The sequence below is a fragment of the Bombyx mori genome, chromosome 12, assembly GCF_030269925.1.
Source record: "Bombyx mori chromosome 12, ASM3026992v2".
Taxonomy (NCBI): domain Eukaryota; kingdom Metazoa; phylum Arthropoda; class Insecta; order Lepidoptera; family Bombycidae; genus Bombyx; species Bombyx mori.
The window spans coordinates 299,323-326,642 of NC_085118.1; the positions used below are offsets into that span (position 1 = coordinate 299,323).

The following is a 27,320-nucleotide window of genomic DNA, read 5'->3' on the forward strand; positions in this document are numbered from 1 at the left end:
ATTTCCGGATATTTTTTTCCCGCGTACCGCTTCAACAAAGCGCGGCATCTCTTCAGTCTCAGGTCCATTAGACGAGCATTCAAACGATGTCCTGTTTTTCTTCGATATGCCCGAAGCCCTAAGCCTTCATTTAACACCCTTTTCACCGTGGTTCTGCTTAACCCCATCTGAAGGGCCAACAGTTTCTGCTTACGTTTGGGATTTCTTTGAATTCGCGCCTTCACAGCTTTTATCACTGCTGAAGTCCTAACAGACCGAGGGCAACCACTTCTTGACCTGTCATCTACACTAGAGTCTTCATTGTATCGTTTGATGGTACGATAAACGAATCTTTTGGTTATATTCAAATTTTTCAGTATGTTAAAAATTTGAATTGGCGCGTAACCGCAACGATGCAACGCAATAACTGCAACACGGTCTTCTTTAAGCGTCCACTCCATATTTAAAAATGAGTAAAATTCTAAATGTATACTATTTTTATTTTCATGAACAATTCGAAATTCGAGTTCAATAAACTTTTTTGTGGCCAGCTTTCTAAAAGAAAAGTTTTTACTGTGTGACAATACTTATGACCTGACTAGGTATTTTCGATTCAAACGCTAATATATTTATTTTTTCTGCACTATTTTTGGTATTGAATCCAGACCTCAGTCCTCAAAAAACTTGAAAGAAAACTATTTCGAGAGGTGAAAGGCTAGATCGCTTAATACGTGCAATTTATCTTTGTAATTAAAGATGCGTTTTATTTAGTATTAGCATCAACAGTTGGATATTTTTAATTGAACTTTAAATATGTTTACCCCATTGAAATAGCTGAAAAAGTTACTTTGTTATTTGATATTTTTTCCACATTTAAACTTTAAATGGCTGTCCGGTAAAGTTGCAAAGATTTCTCATCTTTCTAATTTCTCATCTTATTCTTTAACTTCAAGAGTTTGTCAACTATTCTATTTTAGCTGCGATGACATTTGTCACGTGCCTCTGACCTCTGTTCTCTGTATACCTACGCTGTGTACAGTGAGTGTGAGTGCGCGCCGCGCCGCAGGGGCCTGGTGTCTCCGGGACGAGCACAATGGCACGTGCGTGCTCGCCAAACGCTGCGATTCTCTCATCTTGGACTACAAATCACATAATTTCCCACCGCTAATTAGATTCATTACATACAGAACAGAAGTATATGAGAAAAACGAAGAATACATACGTACTATGTACCAGGAGTGAGTTTGATACAGGAGCCGTTTGATAACGTGAGTGGAAATTATGTAATGTTCCGTGAGCTCATCTGCCACCTACAGAAATAAACAAATACAATAAATAGCGTTACTAATACTTATAATAACTGGTTTCGTGAACAGCACAAGTTGATTTTCCTTAAGGAAGACCGGCTCGTGTGCCGCGTGACCACGTCGCGTCACGCTCGACGCAGATCAGAATCAAAGTTTTAGAATTATTTGATAATATTGTTTGTGATATCTAATTTTAAGCTTTACTTGAATCTTGTAAATGAAATTGAATTTTTATTTAATTTATTTTCGACTAGCTGACCCGGCAGACTTCGTGGTGCCTCAACCGAATACCTAAACCTAAACTTTTGTATAAAATAAACTTAAAACCTTCGATCAATAATAGTTCGAAGCTTAAAACAAACAAAAGGAATCCGTCCGACGAGGGACACATGAAAGGAAAAACAAAATTGTAATTTTTTTTTATTCCGAGCCTTTTCATATTTATCTACTTTTTAAACCTTCTCTGGACTTCCACAAATAATTCAAGACCAAAATTAGCCAAATCGTCCAGCCGTTCTCGAGTTAGTTTTTTGTTCTATGGTGGCTACCCGCCACAATAGTGTGGGACTTGTCTTGTCAATCATTCTATACTAGGTTGAAGTGAGCGAGTTCACCGCCGAGGAGTGCTTGACGCACTACCCTCCGCACCGCCACCTGCTCGACGGGTTCGACAACAGCACGCAGTTGTGCTACGGAGACCGCGACAAGACGCGCGACACTTGCCAGGTTACCTTCGTATCTTGCTTTGCGACTTTAAATGGCAAATACCCAATGTAAAATTATTCAGTACGAAAATCATAACCTTAGGTAAGGTTGGGCCCTACGCTAAAGTTTATTCGGTTTCGCATACACAGCTAGGGCGTGCTATACTAGACAGCTGCACCGTTCTGCCAGAAGCGAACTCATCAACAAAACAAAACAAAAAAAAGCCCACTGAGTTTGTTTCGCCGGTTCTTCTCAGGACTGTAGCTTTTTTTGGAACCGGTGGTACAGTTAACATTGTTATTTATATTTTGACATTCAACAAGTGTGTCATACTGACATCTTAAGTTGAAATAAATGATTTTGGATTGAATTTGAATCTGAGAATCTATTTCAACAGAAGTAGTCTATACTAATATTATAAAGAGGAAAGATTTGTTTGTTTGTTTGTTTCGAATAGGCTCCGAAACTACTGGACCGATTTGAAAAATTCTTTTTCCATTAGAAGCCGACATTGTCCCTGATGAACATAGGCTACTTTTTTTAATTTTTTTTTTTTTTTTTTGTTTCATGTGTGTTTTAATGTTTCCGAAGCGAAGCGAGGGCGGGTCGCTATTAGATATAAATTTGTTAAAAAAAGAGAGAAAGATATCTTTTGGGAGTACCTACACCAATTTTCAGAGTGTATTTTTAATCAGGGTGACAGCGGCGGTCCCTTGATCTTTGAAGAGGGTGAGGTGCGTTGTACGAGAACAATATTCGGCGTGATGTCATCGGGCGTGGAGTCGATGTAGCGGCCGCCGGGCTCTACACGCGCGTCGAGCACTACAAGCCCTGGATCGAGAGTATCGTTTGGCCTTGAGTTGGCTTATAAACTAATTAATAAACGCTTTGTTTACTCGTTTTGCTGTTTAATTTTAACCGACTTCAACAAAGGGTATTTGTGTGTGCAGAATAATTAACCTAATCATTTTCGTTAAGCCTTAAGGGCGTCTTTTAGGCTCGACACATGGAGGCCTGACATGACGTCCGGTCAACCGATATACGTATGTCGGTTTACATGGGAATCTAGTTCTCCCGCTTAAATATTAATTGAAGAAAATGAAACTCGAAAGTATTCGCAGGACGTATTTATTGTAGTAGCAAGATTAAGACGAGTCGAGAATGAGGCGGCGCTCGTTGAGGATCAGTACAGGTCCGCGAACTGTATCATGACAATGAGGTAGGTAACGCAGACGTTGAACACGGTGACCGGCAGCGTGAGGTCGAGGGGCACCACGCGGCACGCCCGCAGCCGGCAGCCGCGCGCCTCCACGTACCCGATGAACTCCGCCAGTGAGGAGTACCGCTTCATATCTACAAAACTCATCCACATCGCGTCACTTAAGTCGTCGTGGCCTAAAGGATAGGGCGTCAGGTGCATTCTTATCTAGCGATGCACCGGTGTTCGAAACCCGCAGGCGGGTACCAATTTTTTTAATGAAATACGTACTCAACAAATGTTCACGATTGACTTCCACGGTGAAGGAATAACATCGTGTAATAAAAATCAAACCCGCAAAATTATAATTTGCGTAGTTACTAGTGGTAGGACCTCTTGTGAGTCCGCACGGGTAGGTACCACCGCCATGCTCATTTCTGCCGTGAAGCAGTAATGCATTTCGGTTTGAAGGGTGGGGCAGCCGTTGTAACTATACTGAGACCTTAGAACTTCTATCTCAAAGTGGGTGGCGCATTTACGTTGTAGATGTCTATGGGCTCCAGTAACCACTTAACACCAAGTGGGCTGTGAGCTCGTCCACCGTATTAAGCAATAAAAAAAACTGAATCCTTTTAACCGATCTCTCCGAGTTCATTATAGGGCGCATTGTGAGTTCATACAGGTGGAATTCCTATTTTAAAGCAGTCACGCACTCCGGCTTAAAGAGTGGAACAACAACTGTATAACCATTACGATTGAGAGGTGGAAGTCTGTTGGAGGTTGCACCGCGGTACGGGGCGGCATTAGCGTTGTAATGTCCGTGGACTCTGGTAACCACTAGGTAACTAACAGAATCGCGTGCCTCTAGAGCATTCTCTAGAGCAACGGTCGGGAAACCGGGGTAAATTACCCCAAATGGGGTAAAATAAAATTTTGGGGGGTAAAAATGAAACTTTTGTGAGTAAAAAGTATATATTGAAGTGAAACTTCTTTAGAATCGTTGTGATTTCAAACTCGATGAAACGAAATGAAACGAAACGAAAAAATAAGTCCATAGAGACACAAACACATAAATGTATAGGATTCAGCCGGCGACAGAATGAGATAGAACACATTATTTGGAAACACAAAGTTCACGTGGTTGACCCAGGTATTTTATTGTAGGCATCGTGTGCCGCGATTGGCTTGCCGAAGCGACTCCGAGTGCTATCGTGGGGGCTATAATATGAAAGATGCTAAAAAGAAGCGATTTCGTTTTTTTTTTGTTCTTCGCCATAATTAAAAAAGTTCCCCGACCGCTGCTCTAGAGCTTCTGTACAAGTATCGGGGCTCGTTACCGACGCCGTTGTTGAGACACAGCCGGTCGTGGAGAGTGATCTTGAGGCCGTCGACCTGGACCGCCATCATGTCCGCCAGCAGCACCGGCGCGAACAACATCAGAAAGTCGAGAGTTATCTCGAGGTACCGCACCACGTACACAGCCATGTTGTACTGTTAACACATCGAGGACGCTACACGCTCAGCATCAATGTCATTATTTTTTTGTTGCTTAAATGGGTGGACGAGCTCACAGCCCACCTGGTGTTAAGTGATTACTGGAGCCAATAGACATCTACAACGTAAATGCGACACCCACCTTGAGATATAAGTTCTAAGGTCTCAGTATAGTTACAACGGCTGCCCCACCCTTCAAACAGAAACGCATTACTGCTTCACGGCAGAAATAGGCAGGGCGGTGGTACCTATCCGTGCGGACTCACAAGAGGTCCTACCACCAGTAAAAATGTGCGCATTGTACTTTCTGTTCAGTGACGCGCTCACCTTGTTGCTTATTATCATTTCCAAGGTGATGAAGACGTCGACCATCACCACGAGGACGGTGAACACCAGCACCACCAGGAACTGCGAACATACAGTGGTATTGTCACGCACGAACTCGTTTCTGTGTTCCCTCGAGCTTGACTTTCTCGAAGGACGCGCCACTCACCGGAACATCCAAAGACTGTTTGATCTTATCGGTGCAGTCTTTCAGAGCAATGTAGATCAGATTCGCTCTTCTTATCTCGAAGTCATTCTTCATGAGCTCCCTTAATTTCTTGAAACGACAATAAATAGAAAACAGTACGAAGAAGTAAACCGTGAGGAACAGATACATGCACATGGTCTCTAAGTTGTTGAGAACCTCTAACACGTCGACAAAATCGAAGCCGTCGGCGCGGACGAGCCTGCTGGTGCTGTAGATGACGACTCTGAGCACCGTCATGGTCGCGGTGAACAGCAACATTTTGGACTCGATCCGGTAATCGCAGGCGGAACCAAAGAGCTCGTCGATCGTCGACAAGTCGGCGAACAAATCCCCGCATTTGAACGTGGAGCGCGACGCGGAGTACGTGACGGCGACCAGGATGTTCTCGCACAGCAGCGTGCCCGGAGCCCAGCCCAGCGCGAGGGCGTTCGGCCGTCCCCACAGCGACATGAAGCTCACCGCGGCCAGACCCATCCGCACCGAAATGCTGAACATCGATATCAATATTTTTGTAAGCTTTTTAGCATTTCTATCGAAGCCGAAGTCCAGGGCGGTCACTGAGTGAACCGCTAGAAAGTATATTTTAAAGAATTTCGAGTGTTCCTGATCACCGCCTCTCGGAGTCTTCCCTAAATCAAAGTTTACGAGAGATTTTTGCGTGAACATTGTCCCACAAATGAACTTTGAGAAAATGCGTGGCTCTCCGACTCCGGCACGGATATCTGGTGGTCGCGATCGAAATAAATTGATGCTATTAGTCCTGTGTGCCATCGGACGATGAGTACTTGTGTCTTGATGTCATTTCATGATAAAATCTTAATTATATGAACATTAAAACGAGTTACACAGTAATAACAGCAATAGCATCTCATTATCGGTACTACTGATCATTATCTTCTACATAATGAGCACTTTCAGGTATTGGTCAACTTTGAGAATTACAATAAGTACTCACTGAAAACACGACAAGCATCTTATTTGAAACAAATTAAATATTTTTTATTGAAAACAATAATGAGATCATAAAAAAGCCGGCCAAACTATAAAATAGTTAAAATTAAACATTACAATGTAATGTCATCTATACTAATATTATAAAGCTGAAGAATTTGTTTGTTTGAACGCGCTAATCTAAGGAACTACTGGTCCGATTTGAATAATTCTTTCAGTGTTAGATAGCCCATTTATAGAGGAAAGGTATATGTTATATAACATTACGCTAAGACCAATAGTAACGGAGCACCAATAAAGAATGTTGCTAAATCGGGGTTTTATTTCCTTTTTGATAGCTTCCGCTGCGTGCGCTGCGGAAACGGTTAAAATTACGCTAAAATTATGTATGAGAGAATTGTTCCCCTTTAAAAGATCTAAAAAAAAGTCCGCGACAGCAGTCTATATATTAAGGTTGGCCCACTATAACGTTTTTTATGGTAACCAAATTTGTTTTAAAATAAAGCACTATTTGTGAAGGTGTTTTTGTGAAGATGATATGAATCCCTATCCAAATATTTATTAGTTATTCATTACATTCATTACATTAGTTATTCATTACAAGGCTTTGAAAATTATAGATTTTTCTGAATCTCTTCAGGATCCCATCATTGATGATTACAGGACCATTCGGGAAGTCTACCCTTTCGATCAAAAAAAAAAAAAAATATCAGAATCGGTTCAAGCATTCTCGAGAATACGGTGAACATACATAGATAAAAAATGATGGTCGAATTGAGAACTTCCTCTTTTGGAGTCGGTTAAAAAGCGTGGTTTTGGCACCATAAATTATTATTAACATTCTATTATTTAAAAATATTTTCACTACCTACGTAAATGAAGAGACGGGTAAAATTTAGGGTTATGCCATAGTAACTATTCCACGCGGACGAAGTCGCGGGCAAATGCTAGTATTTAATAAAAAAATTTTTTGGTACAGTGACCAAAAACGCCCTCTATGGCCTCGTTCAATCCAGATGTTTTTCTTTTAGCGCCATCTTTCGGATGTAATTGACAACAATATGTGACAGGCAGTCGATTAATTGAACAGACTTTTAGTTATATATAAAACCACTAGATGTCGCCATTTATATAATTTTAATTAGGCTCCTGAGAACCATAAGAAAAAATATATATGAGAAATGTCCATGGTCCATCGGAATTCATTGAATAATCAAATCAAAATGTCAAAGATTTGGCAGCAGATTTATAATTTATTGTCTACCTCTTCGAAAAACTAAAAATAACTTAAAGCAAATTCCATATTTGTACACGTACAGATGGCAGTGTTCTATAAATATAAGAAAGACAAAAAGAACAAATACGTGGGTCAGCTGATCTTACTTAACTGAGACACTATTTCATGTATATTAATTAACCTATTGGAGCAATCCCTCGGTGCATTATAGACGCCCACATAGGGATTTCTAAATACCTAGTTCAGGTCCTATTATTGTTTCATCAGAGCCCATTTTTGCTAGCTCATCTGTCTGCCTTATGTCCCTCGGCTCCGATGCAGGTACTGTTGTGTCGAGCCCGGAACCGACTTGTTAAGGGTCCGTGTGCCCTCCGGCATAACTAGTGTTGTCTTACATGCGCTCGTTATAAGCCACGCCCACTGAGTTTCTCGCCGGATCATCTCAGTGGGTCACGTTTCCGATCTGGTGGTAGATCCTGCGAAGGACGGCTCTTGCTAGGGTTCGTGTTAGCAACGTCATCAAGTTTGAGCCCCGTGAGCTCACCTACTAGCCCCGTGACGCTGATATGATCTTTCTAGACGATGGGCTTTTTTTTCCTACCGCTCCTGCCTACCTAAGCTCACCGGCTCATCGGAAAATATTTAAGCCACCTAGTCTTTGCACCTTAGTGCTGCTCCGCATTGCGAATGTGTAGTACATGAGATCCGGAGTACTTACAATGTTTTAAAAGACCCCGAGATTCCGTTCGACCGACTAAAATTATATTGTGAATCCTTGGGGCTCATGGACATCATGATTGTAATGCCGCCATCGACCATAAGACTTGAAGTATAAGAGTTCAATTTGTAATAATTACGTAAATTATAATAGATTTGATTTAACCCGGGTCAGTCGTATCGCTCGGTGGGAGCACACCCCGCGTCTTATCTTTTAAGCCACGACGCCTTCAAATTAACTTTAGTTAGTTTAATCCTGTTTTAGCTTCGGGAGCGATCTTTTTACATAACGAATTTAAAATGATTGAGCGATGGCATCCATCGAATTCCACCGTTCTATTAACTGAAGCTACAACCTATGATGCAAGTTAAGGGTCTAACACCCACACAACGTCAACAAATTGAGTTTAGTTATTTTTGGCTTACGTTATCATGTAGGTATAGCGGGACAAATGTTAAGGTTCGAGGGCAATAAATGAAACAGCTCGCACAATAGTCTCTATTGTTTTAATATAACATACAGATAGTTTTCTACACATCCACCGTACATAATCGAGCGCTTACTGATATGAGCTCTGTACACCGGCCGGACTCTACGCGGGCCGCGACCGTTCATAAATAAAACTTCACATTAATACTAATAATATTATACTCCTACCGCTAAAACTAGCTCGCACTAGCTCGGAGACGGCGGTCACAGTTCTACGCTTCCAACGTTACATACGTCTAGTCTCCTAACCGTCACTGCACTCTCGTAGATACTCTCCACGTACCTCCTCCTCAACTGTCACGACGCCGCGACGGCGGAACACTAGCACCGAGCGACGACCGGCGAGCGCGGTCCCCGAGCGAGCGACGTACAGCCAGGGGGGGACGCGTCGCCGAGGGACGCGCCCGTATGTACACCACAGTCGGTCCTATTTACAGGAAGATATGTGAGGGCGCTGCGGGGGGAGACGCGCGTCAGTCGCGCGGTGCGGGGAGCGCCCGGCCCAGCAGCGCCAGCGGCTGCAAAGCGTGCGCGTGTGCGTGCGCGTGGGCCTGCGCGTGCGCGTGCGCGTGCAGTGCGTGCGAGTGCGCGTGCGCCAGCGCCGGCAGCAGCCCCGCACCGCCCTCACCCGTCGGGGGGTTGATGCGTTTCTCCTGGAAAACGATACGGTTACAATGTTAATGTGTGACGAAATACGTTAGAGGAAATTATAATGAATTGTTTTCAAGCGACATCAACTTGAATAAATAATAACCTTTTGTCGCCGGTTACAGAACCAGACTCGCACCACTTCCTTCTCCATGCAGAGCGAGTCGGCGAGGGCGGCGATCTCCTCGCTGGTGGGCTTCGGATTGTGCAGGAAAGCCTTCTCGAGCGCGACGCGGACCCCGGACTCGATGGAGGTGCGCTTCTTGCGGCGCCGGCCGACCGCCTCCGCGAGCCCCGCGCCGAGCCCCGCCCCGGCGCCCGCCACCCCGCCTCCCCCCGCTAACGACGAGTCGGCATCCTCCAGCCACTTTTGCAGCAACGGCTTTAGCTTGCACATGTTCTTGAAGCTCAAATTCAGAGCTTCGAACCGCGAGATCGTGGTCTGCGAGAAGTCGTTGCCGTACAGTTTGCCCATGGCCAAGCCAACGTCGCCCTGTGTGAATCCTGAAAGGCAAAATTTTGTTCGCAACATCGTGGATTTACTGACTAATTCAGATTTTCAAAAAACGATGCTAGATTCAGAATTTCACCAAATAATTAATCAATAATTTTAAGATTTTACCTAATTTAATGCGGCGCTGTTTGAAAGTCTTAGCAAAGTGCTCCAACTCCTCGAGGTCGGCGGTGTCGTCGACGGCGGGCTCCAGGGCGCGCGGCTTGTGTGCGTGCGCGTGCAGTGGCGTGTGCGTGTGCGGCGAGCGCGCGCGACCCGAGCCCGGCGTGTGGGGGGTCAGGAAGGCACCGGCGCCGGGGGGCGTGCGCCGGGGAGACGGAGATCTTCCCTCTGGATCAACCACACCAATCAATGTAAATAACATACCACATGAAAAATGAAAAATTTAAAGAACTTTCAAAGCTCTTCTTCCCTTCACGCACAAAACAAAACTTCTCGAGATTAAGAAGCGCCCGGCAGAGGGCAGCCGGCTCCTGTCTGTGCCTCTGCTGTGACGTTTTACTGCAGAATGATTTTCACCTCATTTTCTCAGTATTACGACTATTTATAAAAGCGGTAGTAGAGTTCACGCTCAGCATAGAACAAACATGTTACCTGGAATCACTTCACGGCTCTGCAATTGAAAGCGTTAACCATGATTGGGAGTTTATACAAATGGAAGAACATGATAGAAAGAAGTGGCGTGATCGTGATGTCGATAAAGTCGTAAGAAGATTGTACTGCACCTGTGGTGGGCTGCGGCACGACGCTGGCCCGTGCCTGCAGCTGTTGCAGCTGTTGGGCGGCTGCTTGTGCCACCGCCTGTTGCACCTGGAAGTAACCAAACTACAGATTAATTACCTCAGCACGGCAGTATAACAGTCCGTTTATAATATACGTCTTGACTAATGGACTAAGGTCAATATATCCTAACTGGAGATTTTTAAGGTCTTTCGTCGAAAAAGCTTAAAGCTCGCCTGAGGTCCAGTTAGAATGGATGCACCCCAGTGGTCGGTGGTGAGACGGGAAGTGGCAGATGACAAGATCATCTCAAACAATTCATATCTAGTTACCGTGAGGTACCTAACCGAGACGGCTTGTTCCGACTTTTACAAAAGTCTATCGTCGAGATTTAAGGTTTTTTTAGGAAGAAAGGATTACTGGTGGCCTGGATGCCTTTTCAGTTTCACCAGAACAGACGGGCAAGCAAAGGCGCACCCAGGAGGGTTGGGATTTACGAATTAATTTAATATCAGCGGGCTGATGTATGGATTAGGTTGCACGTCGAACACTTTGCTGAGTGCGACGAGTACTGTTACTCAATGGTTGGCTTTTCGGATAAATGATGAGACGGTTAGGTACCTGGGTGTGCAGCAGCAGCGAGTGGGCTCCGTGCTGGGTCAGCAGCAGGTGTTGCAGCTGCGCGAGGGCGCCGCCCGCGCCGGCCGCGCTCTGCATCATAGGGAACTGCTTTTAGTTGTTTTAAAAGTAACTGACTCATTGCTTGTTATCTATATTATTATATATAAAAATGAATTGCTGTTCGTTAGTCTCGCTAAAACTCGAGAGCGGCTGGACCGATTTGGCTAAGTTTGGTCTTGAATTATTTGTGCCAGTGCAGAGAAGGTTTAAAAGGTAGATAAATACGAAAATACTAGGAATTAAATAAAAATAGTAATTTTGTTTTTCCTTTGACATGGCCCCCGTCGGGCGGATTGCTTTTGATTGCTTTTTGATTCCTTTTGTTTGTTTTAAGTTTATCTTAAACAAGTTTAGGTCTGTTACTTATAGATTGAGGCACTACGAAGTCTGCCGGGTCAGCTAGTACTTAATATATACATAGGTATATTGATAGGCGATTGCATGCAGCAGAGATGCGAATGTTGCGATGGATGTGTGGAGTAACGAGAATGGATAGAATACGGAATGAATATGTTAGAGGAAGTCTGAAAGTAGCACCTGTGACAGAGAAGCTGAGAAGTGCGCATTTGGGATGGTATGGACATGTGATGAGACGAAATGAAAATGAGGTCGGTAAGAGAATGCTAACTATGAATGTGGAAGGATATAGAGGAAGAGGTAGACCTAAGAAGAAATGGTATATGATAGAAGAGTATGGAAGGAGAAAACATGTTAAGCCGACCCCTGGTGACTGGGAGAAGGGCAAGATAATGATGATGACGTAGGTATATTGTATACTCGTAATAGTTTGAAGCGTACAATAGTTTAATACAGATCAAATTGAGATTTTGGCCTCATGTTTGATGGTGGCCGGCGGCCGGTCTACGGGCCCCGGACTTGAAATTTCTTGATCACAAATGTGGTACCGGCCTTTGGCTTATTTCAACCAATAACTCGCGGCCGACGTATCATCAGATAGATCGTTTAAGTCAAGGATGAGCAACACGCGGCCCGCCAAGCACGTATAAAATTGAATTTATTTTATCGACTTTCTGCCATCAATATATTATTATTATTTTAAAATTAATTATAATAAAATGGTAGTAAAGTCAAAACAAATGTTGTATTTGTTCGTAAGTAAGTACGTATGTTTGCGGACAATTATTTTCAATCATGAAATTAATGAAAAATGGCCACCGATCAAGTCTGAGTGATGGACGATTATGGGAGGACTCCGTAGGTGTAGCTACCGTCCATTCCGGTTGATATTAATCAGCTTGTATCGAAAAAACACTGCCAAATTTCTCATTAAAAACTTCAAGTACATTCGTTTTTCTGTTATTTTTTTGTTTGTTTTTATCTTGCATTAAAATTTGTATATGAAATCATTACCTACTTTTTTTAGTTTTATATTTTTTTATTCTAATATTTATTATAAATAAAGTCGTTGATTATTATTATAAGCTAAAACATGAGCGGCCCGTCATATAAAAATTAAATTTAAATTAGCCCATTGATTAAAAAGCTTGCTAACCCAGCCAACTTAGACCAGCCTAAGCAACTATCGTAAACAACTTTATACTTGTTAGTGCTATATTATATTAGCAAATGGAGCATCTAATGGTGTGTGTTCAACATTGTTCATAGATTACATGCCTCTGTCTACTTATGTATAATTATGTATTTAATAAATTCATGATTTGAATATTAAAACTTACAAGAACTGCAGCAGCAGCGCTTGCAGCTGAATGTGGGGGTCCCGGGTGTGCGGGGTGCGCGGGGTGCGCGGGGTGAGGCAGGGGGGCGGAAGGGGCGCGCGGCGGGGACGGGGGCCGCTCGTCTCCGCTGATTTCACCTTCGCCGCTAGCAGAACCATCTGTTGACATTCACAGAAATCATCAATACAGTTTATATACCAAACACGTAAAACCTACTACAATAAACTTATATGACAGACTGTGGGGATGTTGGGAAGTATAACATTTCCATGACGAATCAACGAGTTCCAGTGGTAGCAGCCGAAACAGATCTTGCCCCTGACGTCCCACCCACAATCTTCACTCTACCCGCGATCATGGCGCTTGCAATAACAGAACATATACATACATAATAATATGCACATATACCTATCGGTAACTCAACATCGCAACAACACGATATATTATATCGGAAATTCATTAAAGGAAAAATCGTTGCAAGAACCCGCCATATAATATTGTTTATAAGCATTGATATGCCAATAAATACATAATATTTGTTGAGACGGGTCTACCTCGACAGCAACCCGCGTTCTAAGGTCCTCATCGAACGAAACTGATACCACAATATAAATTTTTAAACGTTCTACTATCTAAGCTAAAATTTTCACCTCTTCCACTACCCAGAGGGTGCCAAAATGTCTGATGACAAACGAACTGGAACATTGAGACCTGTAATACCGAATATATAGGTATACCCCAGGGTGCTGACTGTGACCGGATTGGCAACCGAGCCTCGTGATCCTTTAGTCAGGATCTTGATTAGTTTACATTTCGCCGAGAGACGCGTACAGACACACAGTCACGTCAAAAGGCAAGCGCTCGGTACCTCAGTCACGCTACCGACACAGAAGTACAATGAAATTGTCTCTGCGACGTTGGCGACACGAATTATTTAGTGATTAGCGATAATAACGTTGTCACCTATAACTATTTACTCGACATGAAATAAAGGATGTTTCAGAATGTTTTTCGTTTTTGAATTGACTACTCGATACTGCCATATGATCGGGACTTTTTTGGCTACAGAAATGCAAAACCAGTATGGCTACAACCGCTACACCTTTTTCCAGTAAGATGGGGCTCCTCTCATGTTACAAATTACTCATTAGCTGCTCTTCAAGATTTATTCCCAGGAAGAATAATAAGTCGCCGAGGAGACATCAACTGGCCACCCAACCTGAATGTTTTGAAGCAAAGAATCACGGAAGAAATCAACTCTTATTCCAAGAGCGATGCTCCAGCGAGTGATTGAAAATTCTAGCTCCAGGTTAAATGAGTGTGAACAAGTGAATGGTGCGTATTTGCAAACGGTTGTTTTTCATAAATAAACTTCAAGAACTGCTCGAATTATAACAAATATTGTTGTTTTTTATTTAACGTTTAAAAACGAAAAACATTCTGAGACATTCTTAAGCGTTTTATATTGTTATTACAACCGATACGGGTCGCGTTTGTTTATTGCACGAGCCTTCGCAAGCTCTGGACTGAACTTGAACAATCAAGTTAGCGTGACATGTTGTGTCTTCGTGCAAACCGATATCACGAGCTACAGCTAATGAATCGTACAAGTCGATCGTGTATGACTGATAGAACAACAGCGTTACTAAATATGACATAACTATTTCCTCGAGCCGGTAAATATTGACGTGGCAGCGAGAGCGCGGGGGCGGGGATGATGTATCGGCGGTTCGAGCCGGATATTACATGTAAATATGTAACGTGACTGCCTGACTTGATGTCGTTGAGGTTAGATCGTGTAATGCATACGTCAACTGTGGAGATGACTTATGGGTTACCTTCATATCGGTTTTGTTTTTTTTACACGCGTCTTATGAGTTGTCGTGTGAGAAGCCTGCGCGGGTAGGTACCGCTGTTCTGCCTGTTTCTGCAGCGAACACATCACGTGTAACACTTGAAGCGCGGCATATAATAGTCGTTATTACAAAGCAAAAGAGACTTTGACGCAGTTTCGCAAACTAACTTGAGGTATTCGAATTGTGTGGTCTAGTTACAGAATTTTTGAGTGGCTACTTATTTGTCTGATGATGTATAGCTATTATAAATCTTTAGAACCGACGGTAAAAATGATTATATTAACTTTAGTCCGGTTTGTTATTAAAGTGAGTAATTTAGTTTTTGAAGCACATACATTTTATATATGTTTAGATAAACGCCCTGGTGTCTGTTTTAGGGGCCCCTGTTAATGTGCATTACGTTCACCGCCATTCTTAGCATTCCTCTCCCTGCCTAGACAAATTTGATAAGAAATGAGTAGCGCGACTTTAGGTGTTCATTCAAGTATAGCTATTAACTACGGAAGTTCTTGACAAGCCAAGATCTTTGAGTGGGTTAGAGGGGGATTTTTAATAAATTAGACAATTTTAACCAGCGTGTCCGTCCCGTCTTTACCGTCGTTCTAGTTTTTATGTAAACTAAACTTTCACCTTTTAAAGTGTATTCTTAAAGATAACATTAAATCAAAGCAAAAAACACGTGCGTGCAAAATACATATCATCTTTCATAGGATTCACCCTTTCGCAACACCATAACAAAGGCCTGTGCGCTTAAAAGTGAAAAATTGTACACCTTGCCAAGATAAATATGGTTCAAGACACAATAATACCCCTCGTACGTCTACAAACATTTAAGAACATGCCTCGACATTCAGGAACGTGCATTACGCGCCCGGAAGGGGTGAAAATCCCTTAAAAGTGAGACATATTTAAAGCACGGCGCGTGTAGAGCAGGGGTGTCGCGTGCGGGCTGCGACACGCGCTCAGGTAGAAGGGTTGACTCGAGACGCTCATACATTAGCAGTTTACTTCGAATTAATTGGTTAAGTCTGGGTGAGGTTCTTTTATTGATTGTAAGAGTTCAATGGACTTGTTAATGATGTAGTGAATTCTGAATTTTCAACATTAACATTCACTCCTGTGGACACGAATTTTATTTTTTTATTTTTTTTATTGCTTAGATGGGTGGACGAGCTCACAGCCCACGTGATGTTAAGTGGTTACTGGAGCCCATAGACATCTACAACATAAATGCGCTTCAAAGGTCTCAAGTATAGTTGGAATGGCTGCCCTACCCTTCAAACCGAAACGCATTACTGCTTCACGGCAGAAATAGCGTGCGGACTCACAAAAGGTTCTACCACCAGTAATATATGTGTTTTTATTTGATATTGATTTATATATATGTATAATTATTATATATTTATTAGAAATCTCCAAACGCTTGAAGGAAGCTACACGTGATGCTAAGGCTGGCTGGTACTTTGCACAGAGAGTGAGTCTGGTTATCCGATGAAGTAACGCAGTCAGTATCTTGGGAACTGTGTCTCCTTGAAGCGCATTAGAAGATTTGTTTTGATCATTGTAATTAAAAAAAAAACCGTAATCGTCTTTAATAAATTACACCAAATAATAAACGTCATAAAATGCGCCTTAATTCAGCTACATTCAGTGTGACGTCACTTAGGGTCAAATATGTGACAAGCTAAGTATAGAACGATGGTGACCAACATGCGTTTCGATGGCTGTCTACTTCTGCTGGTAAGTTATGTACTTACAGAAAGGCTTTTGGGAGGTTTAAACGACAAAGGGAAGATCTTCCACCGAGCGGATGTTATTTGCTCGGTAGAGCGACGGTCCGAATGTTGTTGTTCGGAACTTGTATATATGAGCGAGCTTAACTTGAAAATGTCGTAAGCGAGATTCAGGCATCTGTCAAATATCTTGTGTTCTGTGATGGCTACCGCCACAGGCTTAACATAACTGACTTTCTGCACTACAATACGACTACCCACATGTGGCATCACGTGTTGCAATTGTTATACAAAAGAGGTTATCAATATTGATACATCTCCGATAAGTGTATGTACATTTTGAACGGTATTCGTGGGCGATTAGAATAAATCAAATAAACGAATAAAATAGTATTGCCCCATCCACATTTTCAAGAAATTTTGCAATTCAACAAGTCCCGAAAAATAATGACCATTAGTCCACCGTGCCACCGGGCATTGCATGAGCAATGTATGTGTACACAACAACAATAATAAATGCTTCAATTACATTATTACTATTGACACTAATGTGTTCCTATAGACTGCTGGCTAGCACCGTGTCGGGGAGGCCTAAAGCTTCAGGTGCCTTCCTGGCCCTCACGGAATGTCCTGAGTATCGTGTAAGGTTTTATTTAAAATAACTATAATATAAAATTTAACATGTTATAAACAAGACGAATTTCAGATTGCCATATGGCAACGGTGTTAGTGGGAACAATGACGGTAGCGGGGACGAGGCATATAAAAACGGCGTATATTTAGTCGAGAAAAAAACATGGAAGACTGTGTACTTTGTAATGAACACAGACCAAAAATTTGTAAAAGTGGAATTACAAATCAACCAGTACAGAATTAAGTAAATTCCTGCTGTCTGCTGGTGGTTGACATGTTGCTAATGAAATGTTGTAATTAATCTAATATATTATAGTCTTACTGTTGTCTAATTATATTGAAAATTTGTAGACATATCAAGGATGTTTTCAATATAATATATGTATTTATTTGCTTAACCTATACGGGTTGTAAAACCAAATAGTAATCACAATAACTCACCGTGACTTGGTGGTGGAGATGGCGATTTGATGAGTTCGCCCGACTCTTCTGTAACGAAACAAAAACGTAATTAAATAATGGATAGTGAACATAGTGCACTTAACAAATTTAAAAGACTTCAGTACAGTCTCCACATCTTCTGTTTGTCCTGACCAGGCCGGTAGTAGGACGTCGGTCCCAGACCACCGCCACTAGATCAAGGGGATCGTTGTACAAGAAATTTTCCCTTAATTATATTCTCCTAGCTAAATGTTTCGGACCCTTTGATGCCACTATTCTCCATGTTTCTGCCGCGGAGCATTTATTCAACCCAGTTTGAAAGAGCAGTCGCTGTTACAGCGCAATCGAGAAATGGGCCTCAGGTGGCTGTCTCAATGTATGAGGGTAAGGGCCCCGGGTGGCGCCCGACCTCACGTGCACCTTGACCCCCTTTAAGTTGATTATCAGGACTCCTTAAAGAATTTCGTAGATACTCAAAGAATATGAAAATAGCCTAATTCTGAATTTTGTAAAGTCCGACAATTTTCTATAATCTAAGGGCGAATCACACTAATCTTAATTTAATTAATGCGACACCAATGAACGGTTGTGGGGCTTCATCAGAGTCGTTGAGGCGACTGCTCGCGCGTGTTATCTACAACCTACAACGGGATTATGCTCCTTAAGGCATTGTAAGCACGCGTTAAGTTCTTACCATCTAAGACTGTCTAATCGTGGTCAAGATCTCGTGAGGTGTTTCGATTAATACCCATTTCAATTTTATAACAAACTACAATAATATATTATCGGATATCGAAAATGTGATGGTACTGATGTGGCCGCGGGCAAGGTTTCAATGATAGGTAGGTATATCTATACTAATACATAAATCGACAGTGGTTTTTACGGATGTTCCGTTATAACTTCTGAACCATGCATCTGATTGACTTGAAACTTGGTATCCATGTAGAAAATACATGTACTTAATGGATAGGCTAACATTTATATGAGTGTTGGACTCCCTAATAATAATGACAATAAATAATAATTTTAATTTTAAATGCCCAGCGAAGCGAGCGAGTACGGCTAGTTAATAATAATATTCAAGAAAGTTATCTGTTCCATTCAATCCGTTTAAACGTCATCGAATTAAATCAAAATTGCAATTTTAATTAATCAGGTATACGGATTAGTTTTGAGGCCAAATAAACAGCCAAGTCTGCAGCCATTGTGGAAGTTACTGGTGGTAGGATGTTTTGTGGGTCCGCACGGGTAGATACCTACATATTTCCACCACCTATTTATACCACCCTGCCTATTTCTGCCGTGAAGCAGTAATGCGTTTCGGTTTGAAGGGTGGGACAGCCGTTGTAACTATACTGAGACCTTAGAACTTATATCTCAATGTATATGGCGCATTTACGTTTTAGATGTCTATGGGCTCCGGTAACCACTTATCACTAAAAATTTGGTGTAAGTGCACAAAGACAAATAATCGTGAATATCTGCCAACCACATTAGTATTAGTGTGGCTGGGCGACGCGCTCGCACTGGTCGGTGCACCACCCGCGACGCTCCAAGATTAACAGTCACAATTAATTGGATGAACGAAGCCGCCACGAAGGTATCGACAACGCGTTACAATACAATTAGAAGCCTATTCCATTAATCCAATACGCTTATCGTGTTACCGGGTACTCTGTATACCGGAAGATGTAATCATTTACTAACGTTGTAATTAAAACTATTCGCTAACCAACATACTACGGCTTGCTGTTCACACTTAGATACTAACTCTTCATTACGCAATATATACAAAAGGAGCGAAGATCGAACAAAAACCTTAATTTATCGAGTTGCAATAAAATATTAGTCCTTTCTCAGACGTGATTTGAAGATATTCGTGAGTGGTAGGCTATGGTATGCTGGTGTTGTTAATATCCATGCGGGACGTCTACTACATTCCCGATCCTGCGGATAGAATGGAAAGCAGTCGACGTCGCCCCAAGCACGTTATTTCGGATCCTCCCGATCCACTAACGGTGCTTTTAGGTACCTCAAGCACCGGTCATCGTTCTCGTCGAACCCGTCGCTTGCGACGAAGGGCTCGACGAGTAAATTAACCCTCAGACACAGCCCACTGAGTTTCTCGCCGGATCTTCTCAGTGGGTCGCGTTTCCGATCCGGTGATAGATTCTGCGAAGCACGGCTCTTGCTAGGGTTCGTGTTAGCAACGTCGTCAGGTTTGAGCCCCGTGAGCTACTAGTTAGCCGTCACTTACTAGTTAGCTTAGGTAGGAAAAAAAATGCAGGACGAAACGATCGACACGAGTCGACACGGAGAATGTATTAGCCATATTGTTTCTAGTTGGTCTCGTTTTGCTAACTTCTAGGATCATGAACTCAAAAACAACTTGCCCTGAAATATGTTTCTGTCAAATTCTAGTGTATTTATTATATTAATGATAGAACATCAGCCAATTCTTGGAAATGGTACTTCACGTATTTCAGCGTATTTTCATTTTCATTTTCAACGTACATATTTCATTTATAAAATTGGTCCCCGTCTGGGATTCGAACACCGGTGCATCGCTCAACACGAATACACCGGACGTCTTATCCCTTAGGCCACGACGACTTACAATCTACATCGCGGACATTGTTGCCGATAAACATGATGCAATAACAGATCGGTGAGCGCGTCGAGCGGTGTTGCTTGGTATCGCCACTCCCCAAGCTGGTGAAGACAGAAGAGTATAAATTGATAATGTAGCATGTTGATTGAAACATTATAATTCCGATAGTTCTGTAAGGAAAAGCTTCGATCAACACATTAAGCAGCTTTTGCTATCCAGCCGGATTAAGGGCTGCTTCAGAAGTCGATCATTCTAGATACGGCGCGCTTCATGAGGAGCTTCTTTAGTTAGCTTGGGTCATAGATCCCACCACCAACGGCAATCTATCTTTAATAAAAATACTTTAAAAAAAATAAACTTTACAATCGTTTTCTATAAAAAAATTCATTCATTGGGTTATATACTATATAATAGTATCGCCCCAAGCAATGCTCTCATTCCAAAGTCGGACGTTCGATTCCGTAATCAATTTAATAAATAAAGGGATACATCAACACTAACATTTTAAGACTTCATGTCCCACCTGCGGCCTGTCGTTTGAAAGGCACCATGATTCCACTCGGCCAAAAAAGGATTATGAAATATATTCTACACTAAGATATTCAGCCATCAAACTCGCTGACAGTGCATCAAACTATAAAAAGATTTTAATTTTTTTGAAATCCTTTGAAATGCCTGATTTTTTGCGCAATTTTTTGGATACGGGTCCGCGTGGGAAGCCCGTGGGTACCTGCGGATAATCCGAATGTCGCGAATAAAAAGGTATAAACGCAAATACCAGCTTTATTTAAATATCCCTTCAATTGCGATGAAATTGTAAAAAATGTCGATTCTCACATATGTAGCTACCGGTGTGGATTCTGTACCAATTTCTATACGGCACTATTTCTGAAAATTATATCTTTTTTTTACAGACCTTTGTCTCAACGATATCGCAATCTGCCAACAAGTAATCATTAAACATTTCATAATTAAAGTATTTGTCCAGCCTCCGGAAATAGACCGGAAAGTTTTACCGGGCTGCATGAGCTTAAAGCACACTGAACCTCTGCTTTAAAGCATGTTGAGGGTCGCAAATACCACAAAAGTACTAATGTTGATACAGCATGCCCGAAGTGTAGAACTCTGATACCTTATACTCTGTATACAATTCATAAATCAACATCGAACTTTTATTATAATGTGGCAGATTTTTTTAAATTCTTAATGCATATTCAACAAAAGGATAAATTCTGTAAAGAAGTGCGGGTGTATCGAATGCGATGTTAAAAAATACGACAGTTGGCTGATTTTTTTGCTGAAAGACGAAGGATTGAGAAGTTTACGTTTTTTTGTGAATCCGAACGAACGATGCCATTTTGATAACTTCTTAAATTACTTAATAAAAAATCAGGATGAAGAAAATACGCATTTGTGACGTGAACGAGCAATTGCTAACCACTTCTGGGAGGGGACGGGGCCTCGCTGCGTGGAAGTGACCGCTGGACCGATTGGTTTATCCGATATCGTGACCATCTTGGGACTTCAATTTTTTTTGTTTATTGCTTAAATGGTTGGACGACCTCACAGCCCACCTGGTGTTAAGTGGTTACTGGAGCCCATAGACATCTACAACGTAAATGCGCCACCCACTTTGAGATATAAGGTCTAAGGTCTCAGTATAGTTACAACGGCTGCCCCACCCTTCAAACCGAAACGCATTACTGCTTCACGGCAGAAATAGGCAGGGTGGTGGTACCTAACCGCGCGGACTCTCAAAAGGTCCTACCACCAGTAAGCTATTGATATATTAGAAAAATAAATGATCTAAAAGAAGGTAAAATTGCTTAGAAGCAACAGGAATACACCAGAGAAAGGGTCAGATAGCGGTTAGAACATAACGGTTAGTTATTTATAATTTTTTCACATTCTACGGATGATCAATGATCGAGAGTCGACCATAATTACTGACGGTTCACAATTTGGATTCTTTTTATGTTTTGTTTTGTTATTAACATTATTTACATAGCATTATTATTAATACTCCTCAACAGCTACTACAGAACAAAAAGAAAATGGTTTTATAGCTGCTTTGCTTCTGTCTCATTATAAATAGATATGACAGTGAGTGTGCAATGTCCCTTACATTTGTTGAGGTGTTTATGCCCATCAATACCTGAACTTCTTAGGGTGGTCCATTTTCATTCCATAAAACAATGTAGTTCCTTCATCACGGAAGTTATTTGTGAACACAGATTAGACATTTTTTACTGGTGGTAGGACCTCTTGTGAGTCCGCACGGGTAGGTACCATCGCCCCGCCCATTTCTGCCGTGAAGCAGTAATGCTTTTCGGTTTGAAGGGTGGGGCAGCCGTTGTAACTATACTGAGACCTTAGAACTTATATCTCAAGGTGTGCGACGTATTTATTGTAGATGTCTATGGGTTCCAATAACCACTTAACACCAGGTGGGCTGTGAGCTCCTCCACACATCTAGGCAATAAAAAAAAACACTAGTAGTAATTAATTTTATTTTTATAAATAATTTACTGTTTATAGGACGTCTTATGAGTCCGCACGGGTACGTACCACTACCCTGCCTCTTTTGCCTTGAAGCAGTAACGCGTTTTGGTTTGTAGGCTAGGACAACCTTTGCACTCTAAAAACTGAGACCTTGGAACTAATATCGCAAGGTGGTTGGCGGCATTTACGTTGTAGATGTCTATAGACTCCGGTAACCACTTAACACTAGGTGGGCCGTGAGCTCGTCCACTCATATAATCAAAATATAATTTTTTTTAAAATACTAGAGCGATTGGCCTCGAGGCCCGCGCTGCGAAATCTTACGAGTTATAAAACCCTTTTTATTAGTATAAATATATTCTAAGCTGTTCTACGAGTATAATAATCAAGTTTTATAAATATGTGCACCCAAAAATCTTAAATAAAAAGTGGTGATAACCTCATTAAGCTAACAAAAAATTTAATAAGGACAACTACGACTAGAATATCATTATTAATACTAAACTATTATTTATAGCACTATAATCATTTACTGGTTTTGTATAAAATTAACTATTATTTTAATTTAAATTTTTTTTAGTGTTAGACGCATGATATTGTTAATATATTTATAATGATCAACTAGGTAGTCATAGAAATCTTATCAGTAAACTCACGATAAGAACCACAGTAGTTCCTGGTTGCGGCGCGGACGCATGCCGAGAGCACCATCGCGAGCTCAGCACTCAAGATTGACGTAAATTTACATATGCGCTGCGTAATGTATGCGGAACGAGTTTTAGTGTCGTTGGGACAGCGGCCGAGTCCACGAGTCGCGCTACACTGCGAGACGGAGGCAGCCAGGGAGACCAGTTCACCCCCCGCCACCGAGCCCGGTCGCCCCACGACCCCCGAATCAAAAATTACAAAACTTTTTGCTGCAAAATCCGCCCTTAAGTGTATTTTTTTCGCGCGATCTCGCCATTCTTCCGATTACCTGAGTTTCGTTCGTTTTTTTTAATTTTATTTTTAAAAGCGTTTTTAATAATATTTTTTGTGTAGGAAAGGGGAGCGGGCTCGGGTAACCGACGCGCGAATTCCGATATGTCGGGTTGTGTGATGAAAAAAATCAAGGTGTGTGTTAGAGCGTGCTCAGAGCGCTCGGCGAGTGCTGGAAGCTTCTCCGAGCTGCGAGCCGGCTCGCCGCGTCATGTCGACGTGTATACACGTATACGTGGCAATAGAATAGTGTTATCAAATCAAATCAGATCAAATAAATAAAAAAATATTCAACTTCAATGAAAGTACATACTTATTGAACGTCAAAAAGAACTACCGCCAATTCACAAAAACTAACCTCCGTCCTGAGAAGAACTGGCAAGAAACTCAGCGGGAATTTTTTTTAAATATTTAACTAATATAATTTGAAACATACTGTTAATTTATTCAGTATAGTCAGATTACATCTTTTTATTATTACGTAGTTGGTTGACGTGCTCACGGCCCATCTGGCGTTAAATAATTACCGGAGACCCACTTTGAAGCGCGAGTTCGGTTGTACAAGGACTGTACCAGCCTTCAAACCGGAACGCAGCTTCGCGGCAGAAAAGGCTGCACGGTGGTACCGATCCGTGTGGGCTTATAATCTGCTCCACCACCAGTAAATTCAACATAATTTCACCATTCGTAATTTGTACGAAGTGTACTTTCTTCTTTGATCATTTTTTGATTTGAAGACGGTATTTACAGCCACATCAGGAATTACTCTGTTTAACTTTGTTTTTGTTTATTATTAAGACATCTACAACCTAAATGCCGCCGCCCATCTTGAGACATGAATTCTAAATCTCAGTTTTATAGTACATCGGCCGTCCCATCCTCTAAGCCGAAAAGTACTATGGCTTCACGGCAGAAATAGGCAGAGCAGTGGTACACACCAGCACGGACTCACCACACGTACTAGCTCCCGTTTGTGGAACCAATCTACATAATATATCCACGACAACTGTAAACTAAAAACTGTTATAAAACGAATAAGCTAACTGCGAATTAAGTTTTAAGAAATAACTTAATTTTAAATGACACAACAAATCTATTTACTTAAATTAACGCACACATTAAAAATCGTTTTAAAATTTGTATAAAAATAAAAGTTGTATAAAGGTACCACAATTTTTAAGATAAACTCGCTTCCGACACACCTAAAGAGAAGCTAAAACTAGAAAACTTATACGAAAAAATTAAATTAAGGACCACGTCAGAGAATAGAAATGATCTATGACAAGTTTTAACGACGGATATTAGCTTAGAGCTGCTTGTGGAAGACGGTAGAGGGTTCCAGTTGAGGAGCGGCGTTGAGTGCGACCATCTTCGTGCGACGTATGTACATACATGTTATATACATACGTGCATATGTATTTAACGATATACAGCGACTCTGTTGAGCAGCAGCCGCACAAAGGAACGTCATTCAAACAACACTATTAGATTGTGTATTTATCTTATTTACGATCTGTGTCGCGTCTCAAAAGGCTGGACTAATCTTATAATCAACAATATTACAAATTTTCTTATTTCGACGATGACTCGAACCTATTCTTATTGTGTTTTTAAATTAACAATAATTGGTGTATTATATCGATAACTGGATAATCGATGGTTCGAACAAAAATACATTTTAGGTTTTTTTTTCTTACAGTTTCATATTTCGTTTAAATGTTTTTCTGGCCGGGATCCTGCAATTATGTTTTGAATGTCTACCTTCTTCGAATGACGGAGCTTATACAGATATATCTGCTTGGCGTTATTTGGGCTTGTCTGCTCAGTTACACCACTAACTGTCAAGGCCGAATTTAACTGAATATTGACCTGAATTAAGCTTAGCCAATTTGTACCGACTTGGCTTTTGTGTGCATAGTCTAGATGATATCAAGCGCATGTTGCAAGTAGATTTAAGATTCAATTTCAATTTATTTTAGAAAATAATTTAGACAAGTGACATCTGCTGTTGAAGGACGCGATCCTAAAGGCAATTCAAAAGTGAGAGATGTAACGCAATGGGCTAATGGGCAAGACGCTCAATGTTTTCGTATCCAGTGATCGGACGATGTTAAGGCTCAAGTCTCTAGTTAAGATTCAATCAGAACCCCTGGATGAACAGCCCCTGAAGCCGTGTTCCTGTCGTTACCAGTCAGTAAATGGCCGAATTGTGAAGACGACGGAAAAGTCCTTGTGACTGAGTTTCATCAATAAATCATCAGAATCTGAGGGAAAGCAATGGCGGTAGGACCACTTGTGAGACCGCGCGGGTAGGTACCGCCACCCCGCCTATATCTGCCGTGATGCAGTAATGCGTTTCGGTTTGAAGGGTGGAGCAGCCGTTGTAACTGTAACTATACCGAGACTTTAGAACTTGTATCTCAAGGTGGGTGGCTCGTTTACGTTGTAGATGTCTATGGGTTCCAGTAACCACTTAACACGAGGTGGGCTGTGAGCACGTCCACCCATCTAAGCAATAAAAAATAAAAATTCCCATCTGACTTTATTTTAAAAGTGCAATTTGTCAAGATGAGTATCTTGACAAAGGAGTGAGGTCGGGTTCAGTAAGTACATGCAGGTCGAAGGTCGCGCCTTTGAGGGCTCCTCCATTCAAAGCATTACAATGGTAAAGAGTGACCGCTTACCGTAGACCAAACAATGAATAGAAAGGGCATCGAGAAATAATTTACTTTGAGTTTCGTGTTCGATTATTCTTCAGAATAAGAGGGTGCGACGGTCAAAAGATAACCAAGTGCTGTTTGATCGATATTGAAAAGTGAAATAAAAATTAAGATTTTATCATTATAGTACTTTAAAAACCCAGTCACGACACAGTCTCGAAAATGTATTTTAATAGAATGCTAGTTATGTGTAGTACATATAATACATTTAATCACACGCTATACTATAGTTCTGATACTGAAAAAAATTCAGCATACAAAACTTATTAATGTGAGTTCCACCTCTATCTCTCAGTATCTCTACACGAAACCTTTGTTATGTTAATGCTGGCAAACAGAGGCCGATGAAAGTTTAATTCCACCCCTCGCCCCTCGCCCCCCGCCCCCGCACCCGCACCCCGTCTCCCTCTGACCTCAGCCTCCCTCTGAACTCATGCATCTCAATCCGATGCATTTCAATTACGAGTACGTACAGCTTCTTACGTTTTCAAATCTTCGTCGATCCATCGAACAAGAGATTTTCCGCTTTATTTCTTTCGAGCTTAGACTGAGATTCGTGTGTCGAGATTTGTATTTGTTTAGGTTCAAAAGAGCTACTATTATAATATTCGCTCTTAGAAGACTTCTTTGAATAGTTTGTTGTTTCAAGTTGCTGTTTATTTTGAGTACGTTTTATTCATTGTGTTACGCGAATCGTTATGGTTTCCGTTGGCTCGTATCCTCCTTGCACCCTAATCTTAATGTTGCAACATTTCATCGACGATCCACTAAATGTAAAAAAGTTTATAAAAGAAAAGAGCAAGCTCTATGTTTCTTGGTAATTCTTCTCAGTAAAGAGGCTGCATTCCGAATCGGTGGTAAAGTCGTGTCGGTTCAAGACGCTCGTGAACGTACAATTTACATACATTTAAACAGATCATTTTTGTACTAATTTGCATGATATAATTTAATTGGTCTACAAAGTCTACGTAAT

The 27,320-nt window shown here is 41.5% G+C and overlaps 2 protein-coding genes and 1 long non-coding RNA gene across 6 annotated transcripts in view; all 3 read right to left on the reverse strand.

Moving 5' to 3' along the window:
- Nucleotides 1–925: 925 nt before the first annotated feature.
- On the reverse strand, nucleotides 926–2,216 carry LOC134199799 (uncharacterized). The gene is made up of 2 exons (XR_009974424.1): nucleotides 1,202–2,216; nucleotides 926–1,118 (listed from the first exon to the last, which is right to left on the reverse strand). It is a non-coding gene; the product is annotated as an uncharacterized LOC134199799 (long non-coding RNA).
- Nucleotides 2,217–3,103: 887 nt separating this feature from the next.
- Nucleotides 3,104–7,400, reverse strand: LOC119629224 (uncharacterized). The gene is made up of 4 exons (XM_038014333.2): nucleotides 5,177–7,400; nucleotides 5,011–5,091; nucleotides 4,527–4,680; nucleotides 3,104–3,344 (listed from the first exon to the last, which is right to left on the reverse strand). The coding sequence occupies exons 1-4, from the start codon at nucleotides 5,984–5,986 to the stop codon at nucleotides 3,175–3,177; spliced, it is 1,215 nt and encodes a 404-aa protein (XP_037870261.2). The 5' UTR covers nucleotides 5,987–7,400; the 3' UTR covers nucleotides 3,104–3,174.
- Nucleotides 7,401–8,613: 1,213 nt separating this feature from the next.
- The window catches only part of LOC101744796 (protein nubbin), a 205,715-nt gene continuing 187,008 nt past the window's right edge, over nucleotides 8,614–27,320 (reverse strand). For 2 of the 4 annotated variants that reach the window (XM_038014454.2, XM_038014452.2), the window contains 7 exons: nucleotides 17,534–17,581; nucleotides 12,871–13,028; nucleotides 11,114–11,218; nucleotides 10,498–10,582; nucleotides 9,881–10,102; nucleotides 9,365–9,762; nucleotides 8,614–9,263 (listed from right to left, as the gene is read on the reverse strand). In XM_038014454.2, the coding sequence (XP_037870382.1) occupies nucleotides 9,084–9,263; nucleotides 9,365–9,762; nucleotides 9,881–10,102; nucleotides 10,498–10,582; nucleotides 11,114–11,218; nucleotides 12,871–13,028; nucleotides 17,534–17,581 (1,196 nt within the window). In that variant the 3' untranslated portion in view covers nucleotides 8,614–9,083. Of the gene's footprint in view, nucleotides 9,264–9,364; nucleotides 9,763–9,880; nucleotides 10,103–10,497; nucleotides 10,583–11,113; nucleotides 11,219–12,870; nucleotides 13,029–17,533; nucleotides 17,582–23,305; nucleotides 23,431–27,320 lie in introns of those variants that run through there. The other 2 variants (XM_038014455.2, XM_038014453.2) reach the window with 2 other exon arrangements.

Bases quoted from the DNA above. Each gene is read 5' to 3' on its own strand.
- LOC119629224 (XM_038014333.2), bottom strand. From the start codon at position 5,986: ATGGCACACAGGACTAATAGCATCAATTTATTTCGATCGCGACCACCA. The intron at 5,092-5,176 runs GTGAGTGGCGCG...GTATGTTCGCAG, and splicing joins AACAGTCTTTGGATGTTCCG to TTCCTGGTGGTGCTGGTGTT. The intron at 3,345-4,526 runs GTAACGAGCCCC...TGAGTTTTGTAG, and splicing joins GTGTCTCAACAACGGCGTCG to ATATGAAGCGGTACTCCTCA.